Raw genomic sequence first — 16,439 nt, forward strand, 5'->3', positions numbered from 1 at the left:
GGGCTGTTTTTTCACAAGCATATATAGCTTCACGGTTACTTGGGCTTTTATAAAGAAAAGCCTTCATGCCTCTCAAATGAAGGCTTCCGCACTTTCAAATTCAAGATTTTAGTTCAGAAGCGTATTCTTAATATATTATCAAATATATTATATTTATATAATATATTTGATAGGTTTAGGGTCATTTGGCCAAATGCCGTTTGGCCGAATAGTTGAAATACGTTTCCTTACGAAGTGAGAAGTGAGTAGTGGTAAGCAAGTAGGAAGAAGTGAGAAGGAAGAAGGAAGAAAGAAGAAGGATGAAGAAAGAAAGAATAAGGAGGAAAGAACAAGAGTGAAGGGAGAAGGAAGAAGGGTGAATGAAGAGGGAAGAGAGAAAAGGAAGAAGGAAAAAGGGAGAATGAAGAATTCTTCAGAAGAAGAAGAAGAAGGAAGAAAGAACAAGGCAGAAAGAAGAAGGAAAAAAAAAGGAAGATGGAAGAAAAAGAAGAAAGAAGGAAGAATGAAGAAAGAAAGAAGGAAGAAGGTACAAAAACGAAGGAAGAAGGAATAAGAAAAAAGAAGAAGAAATAAGGAAGAAGGAAGACAGAAGAAGGAAAAAGAAGATGGGATAAGGAAGAAGGAAAAAAAAAGAAAAAAGAAGGAAGAAGAAAGAAGAAAGAAAAAAGAAGGAACAAGAACGAAGAAAGAAGGAAGAAGGACGAATGAAGAAGGAAAGGGGAAAAAGAAAGAAGAAACAAAAACGAAGGAAGAAGAAAAAGGAATAAAGAAGAATGAAGGAAGAAGAAGAATGGATAAGGAAGAAGGAAGAACGAAGAAGAAAGAAGGAAAAACGAAGGAAGGAGGAAGAGGGAAGAAAGAAGAAGAAAAAGGAACCAGAAAGAAGAAAGAAGGAAGACAAGTAGGAAGAATGAAGAAGGAAGAAAGAAAAAGGAACAAGGAGGAAGGAAGAATAAAGAATTAACAAGGAGGAAGAAAGAAGGAAGAACGAAGAAAGAAGAAGTAAGTAGGAAAAAGGACCACTCTTAAACTGAGGTCAATTTTTTTTAATTATTCGGCCAAACGGCATTCGGCCAAGCGGCATTCGGCCAGATGGCCTGACACCATTTGGTAACAGGCAGTCTGGTATCGTTGACCAAGTTTGCCAACAATGGTTTCGTGAACCAGTGGTCCTGCTGTAGCCCATCGAGTCTTCCGACTGACGAAGATGGTATCCGAAAGCTATTGACAAACTCCAAACCTCATAACTCTTCATATCATCGATTGCATCTGATCTGGCAGTTGAAAGGTTTGATCTTTCAACAGGAGCCGGCATATGTTGGAGCCAACCTACTGTAAGATTGTGATTTTTTTTTCAAATTTTCAATATTCTTCTGATACGACATAATGGTTTTTCCTTTTCGCTAGCCTTCTGCCAAAAGTCGATCACGTTCAAAGATCGGGTAACTCTTTTCTTGCCAGTTCTGTTAAATCAAAGTTTCATTCTCTTTCAATACATCCTTTCATGAAGCAATGTTCAGGAAAGTGTGAAAAAAAATGCAAACTGACATAAGAATTCCGATAAAACGATGAAATTTTTCCACAAGAAGAGTCGAGATGCTCATTGAGGCACCACAAGGATGTCTGCATGTTGGCTATCGACGCTTTAGTACACAGCCAAACAGCGGAGTTTAAGTTTTTTTCTTTTCACTACTTGTGGAATTGGCTTATATTTATGACAGCAGATTACATAGAGAACTGCCAGAATTATTTCTCAGATCTTTATTTGCGGTAATTTTAACTGACACAGTCAGTTCTTCACCTACTGCCACAATATGATGTTATAACTACTGGCATGATTAGACACTAATGAGCTAATGATGTAGCACTTATGCTAACTATTTTTAAAATCGAGTATGTGAACCAGGTACTGTGTGATCAAATCCGTTATAATCATTCATTGTTCGAGAATGAGTCGTCTAGAAATATTTTATATTCTTTAAGATACCCTTTCCGATATTTACCCATGGGAAACTTCATAATCGGATTCTCCATATCAACTGATGACTAGTAATTACTAAAAATGATATCTACGTTTTTAGTTTTATCGGGACAGTCAGAGCACAATTCATACATCATGATCAAACTTTACTATCATTCGCATTTCGATCTCCACCATGGCTGCCAGCAAACCAAACCTTTTTCCTGAATACTTGAACGAATCCCTGATTCTCGAGGCTCTCGAATGTGGTCTTGAGTATCCCACGCGTATCAGTGTCAAAATCGATCAATTCATCGTTCGAACGGCCACCACCGCTGGAGACAACTACTTGAGCGATGTGTTTCGAGTTTGGGTGTGTTTTAAGAGAGTTTCTGGTTCGGTACAACCGGACGAGGAAATATCGTTGATTGTGAAGTGCATGCCGGATACCGGCTTCCGTGGACCCGTCATTGGAATGCTTAATGCGTACGAAAAGGAAGTCTACATGGTACGTAACGTGGTTCCTGAACTGTCCCGTTTGGCGAATGGAGAAAAATTTGCCGCCAAGTAAGTATTGCAGTAAATGTTTCTGATTTTTTTTATACATCAAAAGTCGATGATATTTCAAATTCCTATTGAGACTCTTCCTATCATGTACTTAGTATTCGGCGTGTTGATGACAAGTCCGATCCGTGATGTAGCCCTTCATATTCTTAAAGTTACGGGCCATAATATCAATGTTTTTGGCGAAGCCAAATAGCTGAACGACCTTCGTGAAAATCGTACCACTTGTGTCACTCTCTCATTTTTGTGTTACCCCTCCAAAGCGATGTTGAATATCAGGCACGAAAGGTCATCACCTTGCTGTGAACCTCAAACAGTTTTTCCGGAAATAATTACAGAATTAGCTGCCATAATCAGTCTCGATCGATTGTATCATAATGCGGTTTTAGTCAATGAATGGGTGATGTGTGGGTTGGGCAAGTTGTATTCGCGGTATTTCGGCAACATCTGGCGTATGGCGAACACATGATCCGTAGTAGAGCGTTCGCCCACAAATCCTGCCTGGTTTAGTGAACACTTAGATAGTATGTTGAATTTTTATTTTATTGCATTTTTGAACTGTCGAAATGCTGAATTGCTTGGAATTATTTATTTTTCGCTTCTAACTTTTTGATGCTCCGTTAAGGTACCTATCTTGGGCTGCATAGAGGGTCAAAGATAAAGTCGTATTAATCGCAGTGATATTCACACCTACAGCTCGGGACGGAACTGTAAACTGATAGAACAGATGGGTACGATTCTTTAACCTTTGTTGAGTAGCATTCACGGACATCTGTATAGAAGCGTACAAGGTATAGAAGTACAGTGCGGTTAATCATTTTCAGGTCTTAGACTGTAAGCCCATGCGCTTTTTATTTCAACCCTTATTTTTTCACTACCGGTCATGATGGATCCGCAACCTCGGGTAATTTTCTGTTCCATTTCTAGGTGTTATGATAATAGCAAATAGTTCATATTCAGTGGCAACATAACTATAGTATGAGTGCGGATATTGACTATCAACGAAGTAATCGAAATAATAAAATTCTTCCAGAATATTCTATGCAACTAGCGACCCAGTACGATTGATCATCTTCCAAGATCTGAAGGCTTTGGAGTTCACGATGGCAGATCGCAGTCTAGGAGGCTTAGATTACAACCATTGCTCTACAGTTATGCGCAAGATCGCCAAGTTCCACGCTGCTTCGATGATGCTGGCAAGCAGCAGTAAGTCTAAGTTCAATGAACTAACTGAACGCTTGGAGTACGGGTTTATGAATCCACATGTTGCCTTGGAGGACAATACTATGTTGGACATTTTGGCCAATGGTTTAACATCTCTCATAAACTGTGCAGAGAAGTACTGGACAGGTTTCAGCCCCAATATCATCGCAAAACTAAAACGGATGTCGCCACGCTACAAGACCCGTATTCAGAGTTGCTTGAATCAAAAGTTTGCCAACGGGTATAAAGTGGTAAACCATGGGGACTTATGGATGAACAACATTCTGTTTCAGTACGACACTAACGGAAACTCGAAAGATGCCATGTTCGTCGATTATCAACTGAGCTGCTACACAAGCCCAGGGATAGATCTGAACTATTCTCTGGTGAATTGTCCAAATTTCGAGGTACGGGAGAATCGAAGAGACGATTTGGTAAATGTGTACCATACTACCCTGAAGTCAAGCTTGGAAGCAGCAGATTATGAGAATATACCAACGTTGGACGATGTAAAACTTGAAATCAAAAGAATGGGCTTTTTTGGTTCGACATGTTCACAACTTACGTTTGCGATTAGTTACTAAAACGTCTCAACTGTTACAGGTTTTATCGCAGCAGTATCCATTCTGCCGATCGTAATGATGGACACCTCAACGGAAGTAGACATCAGCTTCGACGCTTTGGTGGACGAGCAGAAAGCAGAAAAACTACGCCTTCTGCAGTACAATGGAGGGCGGTACCGCAAATCTATCACTGTGCTGTTGGAACGATTCGATCGTGAGGGATTGCTTGACTGAATGATCGTTTACAATGTAATGATTATCAGTCACTCTACCTGCAAGATAATTATCCGATGTAAAAACAAAACGGTAATTTCCGATATGACTATTTCTCATCTTGTAGATATGCAACATCATCATTTATCAAAGACAACTATAATTAAATGATGATTTTTCATATTACTAGATGCCTTTTTGATATGTTAAAATATTTCCTGCATGAAAAACGCTCAGCAATAAATTATAAACTTATTTTAAGTAAAAACATCAAATTACCATAGCAATAAAAAATAACTTGAAGTACCTAATTGTAATAGGCTAATACATTTTTGTCTTCATAGTACCTATTAGATGCCGTTCAGTGTTCACCGCTTGATTTGAAATAATAACTTTACCAGTATATGATATCACATTCCGGGAGACAACCATAAGGTTCAGATTTCTACGCAAGCTCCAACACAATAATTGGCCATCGAGTCCACCGACAATTGTCTACAGTGCGATGAACTCCGAATCCTTCGATTGTGCGAACAATTATGATGTAACATCCTTCCCAAGTTTCGCAAAACTCAATAAGGTACTACTGGTAATTTTGCTTTTCCGATATGATTGGTTGTAACGATGAGCCATAATAAGTAGTAAGATGAATAAAGTCTTTTTGCCTTTCTCGTATAAACTAAGTATACGATAGGCGATAGAAATGATCCATAAGCGAACTTTTTTTTAACTTTAATATTACTTATTTTGTATTTGTGTTTTTAACAATGTTTGTACATTTTGAGTGATCGGCTTCATAGCCCTTCATCTTAAAATAATAATTTATGTTTAACTTGAATTTAAAGTTCGGCATTTTAAAAGTGACTCTTAGAATGATTCTATAAGTTGGCCTTTTATAGGCGCTGTTTCGGTGTAATCTTAAAACCACAATTTGATATTCTAACTACTATGTTCACTAATATTTACATTGAAAATTTGATAACCTGATCCGAAGCTAATGGCCCGTTTACATATGAACTAGTTCTAGCGGACAATGCACTATCCGACAATACTAGCACGAAATTAGCATAATGTAAACGCTTATTAGCGAGGACAATTCCTGTTTACATTGTGCTTATATCGCGCTAGTATTATCGGATAGTGCATTGTCCGTTAGAACTAGCTCATATGTAAACGGGCCATAATGGTCCGTTTACATATACGGATAATTTGCAGACACCCTGTATTCGATAACAGGGAGGATGATTTGCTTGTAGACAACAAGCTTATTCTTCAGGGACAATGACGACCAGCGGTTGATCAAAGGGTACAGTAGTTTCCACAAAAACGTTACACTTTTTCACCGTCTTGTCAACCTGTCGATGGAGGTGTCATATGCGAACAGACAGAATGCCGCCTTCTGGAGGTTCTGGAATGTCGGAGGTGAACAGATTGAAAAGCAGGGGCCCGAGAATATTGCCCTGGGGGACGCCTGCGACAATGTTGTGCGCATTGGAACTAGCTCCGCTGGCGCTGATTGAGACCCGGAATGTCCTTGCGACTGGTAATTGTTGATGATTTTCACCAGGTAGCTGGGAAGATTGTAGCGTTGTAGTTTCTACACCAGGCCATCATGCCATACATCAGCGGTTCTCAACCTGGGGTACATGTACCCCTGGGGGTACCTTCGCTGGCCCTAGGGGGTACCTTCACGCACAGAAAAAAATTTTGATTTCAAAAAATATATGTATAATTTCAATAATAATACTGCATTGTATGGCGACCTAAAATAATTTTCAATTGATTCTATAACCACCTTGTATTTGATTCAATAAAATTTATTATTATATTTGTCAATTCGAATCAAGGTAGATCAACAAACATAATTTTTAATTCAAAAACTTTTTTTGTTGAAACAATAATATTCATGCATTGGAATAAAAATGTGTCATTTTTGTTTTAATGCAGTCATTATTATTAAATCAATTAAAATAAATTCATTGAAATATTTTTTGTCCATCGTGATGTGCTCTACTTTCAATCAGCAAAATACCGCGGCTAATTATGTTGATGCTATTTGTTTCTAATGCGCTTGCTAATTGAAACTAGGGCATATCACGATTACAGTTTTTGATGGAAAGACGTGATTCAGTTTTATTTTATTTTATTATCGTACATTTTTATACTAAGTCAACAAAGTTGCAGAATCTAAAAAAAAAAGTCTCATCTACTTTATGTAAATTAATTGCAAATACTTCCGTTTCTTCCACGAGGGTGCTTGGTGGCCTTGTGTCACTGCTTCTGCCTCATAAGCAGGAGATTAAGGGTTTGATCCCTGGCCCTTTTCAATTTCCTATTAGATAATTTCGTTAATCATATAACTCAATCTCTTTGCAAATCAAATTCTCATTGCTAGCAAGTATGATTCTAAATATAGAATTGTTATAAAAAGCTGCCTGTTACTTAGTAGCAGTAAATAAAATGTAAAAATAGATTGGTATTCATTTGTACCCGCATACGAATGCTATATACGGTCGCTATGCTCGTGCAGGCCTCATACAAGTAAGAATGTGTGAGGTTAATGTGCGGGTAGCGATGGTGTGGTAGACGTGTGCGTGGTATAAGAATCCAATAGCATTCAAATTCGAATTGTAAAAAATGAATCCCATTAGAATTCACTTTAATACTTTCTCATTACTCTAGTACTTTTAATTCTCATTCATATATTCCTATCCCATAGATCGCATCACTTACCAAAGTGAATCCAGATAATATATCCCTTCATACTAACACAATATCCTATCCTAAGACTATCGTGGAGATGCAGAGGTATACTCGGTCTCTAGTAGCAACGAGAGTTGAACTAATAATCCTTCCTTCCCTTGATGACCGTAAGGACGTGGCCGGCGCCGTAATTGACTTAGTAAAATGCATTGAATTTCCGAAATTTGCACATTGAGAATGATAGCTAAACCCAAGCTCCATTCAATTGGTTCCCTGTGCAATTTCGCAAGTTCTAGTCAATCACGGAGTAGCAACTACGAATTGTACGGTTATCCTGCTCATGCTCATGCTCATGCTCATTAATTGCAAATACTTCCGTTTCTTCCACGTTTGATACGATTGTATGAACTCCTGACTTGTACACTTCAAATGATTGTAAGTGATCATTAAAACCGTTTGAATTAATTTTAGTACAAATAAACGTGAGTGTGTTTTTGTTATCTCTAAATATACTCTCCAACTCAAACAGCTTTATGAAATTCTCCTGACATGTGTAAAATATGGTACCCTTTTCAAAAGTCGATCCTTTTTTTATCAGACGATCAATATATTCCACAGTGATGTTATTACCTAATTCGCCTAGTAGATGTTGATGATCTGGTCTTAACGATTCCAGCTTAATATCAGATTCGTTTATTTCTATTGTAGGAGGGATGAACGCATTGTTAAGCACATTATAAGCAAATTTATATCCTGCTTTGATGCTTAATGATTTACATAAATTGATTTTATTATTGCTCACTCTGCTATATTGTTTTGCCTCCCGATGCTTTCCTTCGCCCCTCATCGCCCATTGGTGGCGCGGTGTGCCAGAAGTGAGTAAAGATGATGCATAATGCAAGAGATTGTGATGCTTCGGTTTGAGTGTATCATTGAAAAGCTCTTGATATTGTGAGTGATGAATTTCAACCAATTTTCGCAAAGTTTCAACCAACCTTAGTGGAAACTCCCTCAGCATAAGTATATGGCATATTTTTAAAAGACCGCATAAATACTTCCAGACGCTATCATCATTTGGAACCGCTTTTCCCACAATAAGCGGGAAGAATGTCAACAGTGTTTTTATCTCGCTAGCTGTTAATTTGATTTTACTTTTAGCTATATTAACGTCTTTAATATCGTTAGGAATATTTGAGTTATTTAAACTACCAAAAACGAAGAGATTCTTTCTTGCATTGAGTTCATCTAGTGAAAACTTTTTTTTTGTTGTAACAAAGTACTTCAAACAATGTGCAAGTCCATAAACACACACACCCTCCCACAAATCGTGCATTAAATCGAAATATATATTCAATGCGACATGCTACGAAGGAATGCGATTAAAAATACTATCTTTTTTGATTACGGTCATCGAAACATCACCTAGATATAAATATAAATAGTAGCTTTCTACACTACGGAAACTCTCAGGATATTCACGCACATCTATTTCTCGTTGTGCACGATTTCGTTTGCATACTCGACAATAAAAGTTGGCTCGAGCTGATCTAGTCGACTAATATGCCAGAAATGCCCAGGTTATCCCCTGTTATGAAACCAAGCATAAAGTGAACTGTAATTGTTTTGCCTTCATATGTAATATCTAAGCCTTCTGTCTCTAATTGAATCAATATGTCTACCAAAATGCTGAAGAGTTCATCGTTTTCGTATTGTTTTCTATCTTCAGTTAATATGTAACCTGCAACTAGAATATTCGCTAACTTAGATAAAAGATGTCCTGGCAAACAAGGAATATAGTAATATATTGCACATATCGACGTTCTAGATGCATGTGGTGACACAGTATCTGACGTGGTAAAGTCGTCGAAAAATAGATTCAAAGGAATAACAATTTTGTCTACACCGGCTGTCCGTTGTTTCCAAATGCTTCCATCTACGAGACTACGCACGTGCCCATCCTTGGACGGATGAAGACAGGCTAATATTGTTTGGAACATGTTTGTCGTTTCTAAGTACCTCCTCAAATGAAATTGTATGGGCATCAACATACCTACAAAGCAATAATGAATTAATTTGAAAATTATATTGAGTGCTTATTTATTATAGTAAATATCTTCTTTTTTCTTCGTTAGACGAGTTAGTACTATTCCGTTTAATTCTACTACTTGATTGTTAGATTGTATCTGAGGTATTGTAGTTAGGCATGTTGACATTAGACACAGTTGAGGTTGAAATGCGCATCTGTAAAGCTACACTCAAGAGGTGGAATTGAATGGAATATTACTAAGTCGTCTTATGACGTTAAAAATATGATCAAAATATATATTTTGCCAAAAACTCACCACTTATTCGATCATTGATCAGTTGCTGTTGATTGTTTACAATACCGGCTTGTAAAACATCACTTATTATGAATTCTCGTGCATCTTTAAATAAATCTGATGCTTTTAATTCTTGAAGTAACTTATACTCAGTTTCTACACCGGTGAAAACATCGAACATTTTCTTGAGCATAGTTCCGCTTGCAGAAGAGATGTAACCTGTTGTCTCCATATTAGTAACGATTTCCTCGCATGGTTTAAGTATACTCATTCTGACATCTTTTTGCATTTCAAACACGGTACTGCGTGGTAAGGTATTCGTATTTAACCATTTTAAGTTGAAGTTCAAACTCATCAACCTTAGTCGATTAGACAGCTCATCAAAATCAATAATGTTATTCTTCTCTATCGGTTCATTGGCGTTTATTTCTATTTCTTCGTTGCTCGTTATCTCTACAGAGTCACTTTGCACTTTCTGCTCGCTTGTTTTTTCACTTTCGGACGGAAAATGAAGTTCGTTTGTTAATTTCCTCTCTTGTTCTGAGTTAATATTTCTTCATAATGTTTTTTAAAATGACGGAAAAATGATGCTCGAACGCTAAAGTTTCTGGAACAGCCCTCGTAGTTACAAACATATAATGATATCGAACTGTGCACTCTATTTAAATGTTCGTACAAGCTGTTGATCGAGGTTGCTTTCCAAAAACATTTATTAACGATGCAGCGAATCATTCTGATGATAATTTTTGGCGTATTGTTGAGCACAAAGATTCAACAGTAGGGTTCTGCTCAGATTCGTCGATTTCAAATAAGTACGTGGGCAGCAGCTTCCAAATGATAGCTGACTGCGGTGGATAATCGATACTGTAAGTCTTGTAGATCTTGATGCATATGTCCAAAGCTTTCAGAAAACTTGGCAGCTTGTAAGACACCACATTATTCCAGACAGTGAAACTGGTCGGGTTCTTCCAATCTTCACCGTGAATGACGATGAAAGGAGCAGAAGAAATTCCTCTGTCACGAAATCCTTTGAACAGACGAGCAAGAGTTGATTCTAGGTCGGATAGCTGCTGCACATGGAGCACTACACCTTCCTGCGCTTCACTGTTGGAGGGCTTCCACCGTTTCTTACCCGGACACTTAATGTGTGCACGAGGCAGTATGTGGGCGAGAAGAGCAACAATCACATAGTTCCGAGCATCTAAAAATAATAATAAATAAAAAGTGTTATTGAGAATATCGTTTCATTGTAATTATTAAGATATCTTTTTGTGGTTGAATAAAAGCTTAAATTATTTGAATTTCATTGATAAAAAATAATAGGTCCTCATATTTTTTAGGACAAATCAACTGATTCTATCATTCAGAAGAAACAATGCTTATGAGAGTTTAACACATCCAAAGACTAATTATTTATCAAGTTCTAAACGGAGTCTACGAAGTAGGGTGATTGGACCTTAGATTGCGTCATCGTTAAAATCTACTTAAATCGAAAGATTTACATACATCCTACTAAAATTAGTGGCAAGACGGAATGCGTCATGAGCATCGATTCAACAAACTGTTTAACAAAGTTAAACAAAATCGGTCGATCTCTCAGAGACAACTTACCCTCGGTAACTTCACCCGCATCCAAGCATGCGAGGAGCGCTCTCCCATTGACGTCTGCCACTTCAAGTTGCAAAATTTGTTCCACGACTTTGGAAAATCCTATCCAGCGTTCGAATAGAACATCATCTTTTCCCGAAAACTTCTGTGCAAAATCGATTTGAACAAGTTGATATCCTCGGTGATTTCGTATGTGAAGCATTGGTTTGAAAACACCCGTCTTTCATTCTTCATGAAAGTTGGAAAACAACAAGGCCATTAAATGTCAATTTTGACAGTTAATGGTCTTGTTGTTTCATAATTTGTATGCAATGAGAAAAGCACGTCCGTGTAGCGAGTTAATTCTAAAGTATAGGGCATTGCATTGTATCATTTCTCTCTCCCACTTGATAAAAATTAGAATACAACAGGACCACTACCTGTCAAATTTGATTTGCAGGGTGAAAAGAGATAGGTGAGGTGATGACGTCACCGTGAAATGGAGTACATAATGATTGCTAATGTCGCTTCAAATCGCGTGACCAACATCTAGTCTTCCGCGGCCTGGCAGCCAAAGTACCGGTACCTCGACCGGTACTTAAAGTGATTGACAAAACAAAACATTCTCTACAGCATGAGACATAATTAACGGTCAATTTCAACATATTGCAACTAGTATTCTGCAAAAAAAGCTTAATACTAACAACGCCATTAGCATTCCAGTACTTATGCCTTTACTGTGCCTGTTCAGATTGTTACCAACAACTTTGGAACAATGGTTCGATACAATATCGAATACTTAAGGCTAGATTTGTTAGATTTATTTATTTGAAGAAATTGTTGTAAATATAACTTAATTAGTATAGGTTAGCAAGACACTAAATATAATGTTACCAAATTGAATTTATAAAACAAACTTAACAAACAAATTGAACGGTAAATTTAAAATACTATTAACATCTCCTTAATCACCTAATTGACAATCGGATGTCGTAAAGGTTGGCAGCATCGATTCCTGGAGAAAAAAAAGGTAGACAGGAGAGCAATAGGAAAAATGAGAGCAAATGTGAAGGCCTGGAGGAAGAGAGGGAAAAGAGAGGAGAGGAAAGGAGGAGGGTGTTAAAGAGAAGAAAAAAAACGAAGTGGAAGGAACCAGATGACACGCAGTTTTCGGAGTGCGGAAAAGAAGAGTTTTTTGGACGAATTCCCATCCCAAAGGCCAAGACAAGCAAGTTTTGAAAAATGTGCCGTATTAATCGACGGAATAATCCTGTCGAGTGATTTTGATTATCTCTCGTATGGAATGTGCACCATCGTTCAACATCATGTCGTAGAAGCAGTATTGAAAACCGAACGGACGACCGAAGCACCCCCCCCCCCCCCGTGATAGATCGGCGAGTCCCGTGCTGGTGGTTGCTGAGCCTCCGTAATTGCCACACCACACGCCCCGGAGAGCAGTGGCCAAAGCTATGGAGGTGAGGGTTCAGCAAGGCCCGGTGGGTCCGCCCCCGCTTGTTGCCACCCAATATCCGATGTGCCACTGTGCCGGTCGCGAGCACGCGGAACGTCGGTATGAAGCTTTCAAACGAATCACGGACCGGCAGTTCGACTAAAATGACACCACAACCGCTAAGGTAACCTGCCAATAACACCTCTCCCACCTAGTATGCATGCACGAACCACAGACCTCAACGAATCCGGAACGGCCGCAACGATACCCCCCCCCCTTTACTTATGTATCTTTGAAAAATATACGTGTAAGCTTATTCGGAATGTTTGTAACTTTTGTAATAATTAGGAAGAGTGTCTTGTTTGTTCTGTGTTGGTCCACTGTTGTAACAAAGTTAAGGTATAGAAAGTGTGTCCTCCCGAGAATGTCGACCCTGTATTGAACCCCTGAGCTAGTCGCTTCTTACAAGATGACAAGCTTTATTATTTTAGAAGGAGTATCCTGAAGTCAATGGTTACACTTTTAATTTTCATTGGCATATAATGTATCCAGTTCCAGTTCCGAGTATTCTGAGCAATGTAGTAGATGGGAAGGTGCTGATAACATGGACTCAAGCCTTCTTATTTACCACATTGATCAAAATGCTCGGAAGGGAAGGGTGCAGTTGACCTCCACAAATGTCAAATAAGAGACTGACTCACAGGTAAGCTAGCGGCAAAATACTATTTTTCAAGTTTTAATAGTTTATAGTCTGAATAAACTAGAATAGACGTTATTACCGAGCGAGTTGATAATACAGAGGGGCACATTTTGGATGTTTCAATTAAAACTCTTACCGTTTGTACTGGAAGCGTCCGAATCCTTTTCGGTGGAAGGTTCAGATGTACCTATTACTTGCTGAGAAATGTGATGGTCCACCTCCTTGTAGTTGACGTTCCTGTCATATAAGCGACCTTTTGCTTGTTTGTTAATGCGTTTCCTCCTTCCCGAGCTGTCTGTCACGAATGTTGGTTGATACCATGTTTCCTGCCAGAACACTGTTAATCAGCACAGCAGAAAAGAGAATATAAATAACACAAATATTACCTGTGGCTCACCCGGAAAAATGTGTTTCAGCTCCTTGGCCTTTTCCATCAACTCTAACGATGTCAGTTTCGAGAATCTGTTCTTGAACTCGTCGATGACGATATGCGTGATGCTTTTTTTATCAGACCGGGAAAGAAATTGAACTTTTTTATAGTTCTCAATAATCGATTGTCCTTTCGATGAGTTGTTCAATAAAAAAGCGGCTGTGCACGAATCACGGGTGATCAGATTTTTCCCGGATGACTTTGTTGTAGAACCGGAACTGGTGCTTTGTATAGCGGATGAAACGCTTTCTGTTGACAATTCGGCAACTTTTGGTAGTCCCTGTAAAAACAATTTGTAAAATGATAAGTAATGTAAAGCAGAAAATATACAGAAGTACCTGAGCTACTCTCCAGGCATCCAAATGATGTATAAACTTGGTTCTTTCTGCGAGGGATGGAGGAGGAATCAATTCTTCAATCTCCTTGCGCTGAATTATCTTGAGCGTTTCAGTAGTGTAGCCATTGACTATGAGAAAAAATGAAATTTGGTTAATGCAAAGCATATGTATAGGCTAAGAGCAATTAAAAACTTACCGAGAAAACTTTCAATAATAGACTCAGATAGTCCGAAGCTATTGAGCAATTCAATAAGACGCACTTCCTCAACAGAAATTTTCTCAACATCTAATTCCTCGATAAGTGAATTATCCGACCCGGACATTTTGCAGTGATAATGAAAACGTTTTACGACAGTAAACAAAATGGCGATGCTGGCGGTGCACTTACTGTTCCGTTTTTCTTTTACACACTGAAAAATAAAATTATTCGAATCTACAATGTTATTGATTGAAATAAACAAACTTTATATTCAGAACAAAGTGTATAATTGTTGTTTCAAAAATATACTTATTTGTTCATCATACTAGTAAAATCAACAATTATTCTATATTGTTTTGAAAACAAAACATGATTAGTTCAACACAACTGTATTTTTGCAACAAATAGATTTCAGTTATTGAAAACAATAAATATTAAAATTATTTCAAATATTTAGATTTTCTGTGCGTGTTGGACAAAAATGCGTAATGGCGGAAGTATTACAATTCCAATCAAAACTCATTGATATAGTTTTGATAATTGTGTATTTTTATTTCAAATTTGTAAAATCCAGGTTACTTTGTCCTCATTTGGACGGTTCGTAAGTAAATTGATGAACGTATTTTAATATTTATTTTTTTTTTATATTAAACGATCTATATTGTCGAATAGCTCCCTATTATTCACCTTACCCACTAATACAAATTTTCCTTCCCGAGACATCTATGAAGGTAGTATGGGTTCCCTGCATCTTCACTAGTAGATGTTGAACTAACATTCCTTCCCTTCCTTCCATGATTGTAAGGACGTGGCCAGGTATACAACTGCTAGGAATAGGAAAAGGTACTAATCCCAAGTACCAATTTGCGACAATATACAGTAGATTGCTCAATTGAGCATTGTATAGCCACCCACGATTTGTACAATTACATATGCTATGCTATGCTAATATGCAATGCGATAAAAAAACCCAATTTAATTCTGCCTTCCACAACTAGCACAATGTATAAAGGGCTGCGGAACAAAAAATCGAACGAACAAAACGTCAAATGAACAAAATGATTTTTTTTTCACTAATGCTCGGTTGCTTCGTTGCAAGAGGATTAGAAGCATCCTTCTACGCATCTCGGAAGCCTTCTTCCAAGCAGCTTGAAGGCCTACTTACAAGAGGCTCGGAAGCCTCTTGGGCACTTCAGAATCCTCCTTTCAAGTGATTAGGTTGCCTCCTTTCAAGAGGCTCGTAAGCCTTCTTTTAAGAGGCTAGGAAGCCTCATTTTAGGAGGCATAGAAACCTCCTTTCAAGAGATGCGGTAGCCTCTTTTCAAGAGCTCGGAAGCCTTTTTCAAGAGGCCTCCTTTCAAGTGGCTGAAAAGCCTCTTTCCACGAACCTCGGAAGCCTATTTTCAAGAGGCTCGGAAGCCTCCTTTCAAGAGGCTGAAAATCCCTTTTAAGAGGCCCAAAAGCCTCCTTTCAAGAGACTCGGAAGCCTCCCTTTCAAGAAGCTCAAAAGACTTCTTTTCTAGAGGCTCAAAAGCCTCCTTTCAATCAATATCTTTTGAAGAGGCTCGGAAGCCTCTTTTGAAGAGGCTCAGAAGCTTTTCAAGCTTTTCAAGAGGCTCAAAAGCCTCCTTTCAATATCTTTTCAACATCCTTTTAAGAGGCTGGGAAGCCTTCTTCCAAAAGGCTCGGAAGCCTTCTTCCAAAAGGCTCGGAAGCCTTCTTCCAAAAGGCTCGGAAGACTTCTTCCAAAAGGCTCGGAAGCCTTCTTTCAAGAGGCTCGGAAGCCTCTTTTCAAGAGGTTTGGAAGTCTCCTTTCAAGATCCTTTCAAGAGGCTCAAAAACCTCCTTCCAGGCTCAGAAGCCTCCTTTCAATAGGCTCAAAAGCCTCCTTTCAAGAGGCTCGGATGGCTCCTTTCAAGAGGGTAGGAAGCCTCAATTCAAGAGACTTAAAAGCATCCTTTCATGATGCTGAAAAGCCTTCTTCTAAGAGCGTCATTTCAAGAGACTCAGAAGCCTACTCCTTTCAAGAGGCTCGGAAGGCTCCTTTCGAGAGGATCGGAAGCCTTTTTTTAAGAGGCTCGGAAGCCCCCATTCAACAGGCTCAGAATCCTTTTTTCAAGAGGCTCAGAAGTTTACTTTCAATCGTCGTTTTAAGCTGCAAAGGAAGCCTCCTTTTTAGTGGCTCAAAAACCGCCTTCGAGAGGCGCG

General features: G+C 38.5%; 2 protein-coding genes across 2 annotated transcripts; one reads left to right on the forward strand and one right to left on the reverse strand.

Annotated features, from left to right (window-relative positions):
• Positions 1 to 2,151: 2,151 nt before the first annotated feature.
• On the forward strand, positions 2,152 to 4,800 carry LOC134209748 (uncharacterized). Its single transcript, XM_062685765.1, has 3 exons — positions 2,152 to 2,527; positions 3,558 to 4,270; positions 4,331 to 4,800. Exons 1-3 carry the CDS (start codon positions 2,157 to 2,159, stop codon positions 4,522 to 4,524), a joined length of 1,278 nt encoding a protein of 425 aa, XP_062541749.1. The 5' UTR covers positions 2,152 to 2,156; the 3' UTR covers positions 4,525 to 4,800.
• A 5,285-nt stretch (positions 4,801 to 10,085) lies between these two features.
• Positions 10,086 to 14,623, reverse strand: LOC134206906 (uncharacterized). The gene is made up of 7 exons (XM_062682653.1): positions 14,229 to 14,623; positions 14,033 to 14,160; positions 13,651 to 13,974; positions 13,401 to 13,590; positions 12,554 to 12,723; positions 11,139 to 11,355; positions 10,086 to 10,728 (listed from the first exon to the last, which is right to left on the reverse strand). Exons 1-7 carry the CDS (start codon positions 14,353 to 14,355, stop codon positions 10,256 to 10,258), a joined length of 1,629 nt encoding a protein of 542 aa, XP_062538637.1. The 5' UTR covers positions 14,356 to 14,623; the 3' UTR covers positions 10,086 to 10,255.
• Between the last annotated feature and the right edge of the window lie 1,816 nt (positions 14,624 to 16,439).

The sequence above is a fragment of the Armigeres subalbatus genome, chromosome 1, assembly GCF_024139115.2.
Source record: "Armigeres subalbatus isolate Guangzhou_Male chromosome 1, GZ_Asu_2, whole genome shotgun sequence".
Classification (NCBI taxonomy): Eukaryota; Metazoa; Arthropoda; class Insecta; order Diptera; family Culicidae; genus Armigeres; species Armigeres subalbatus.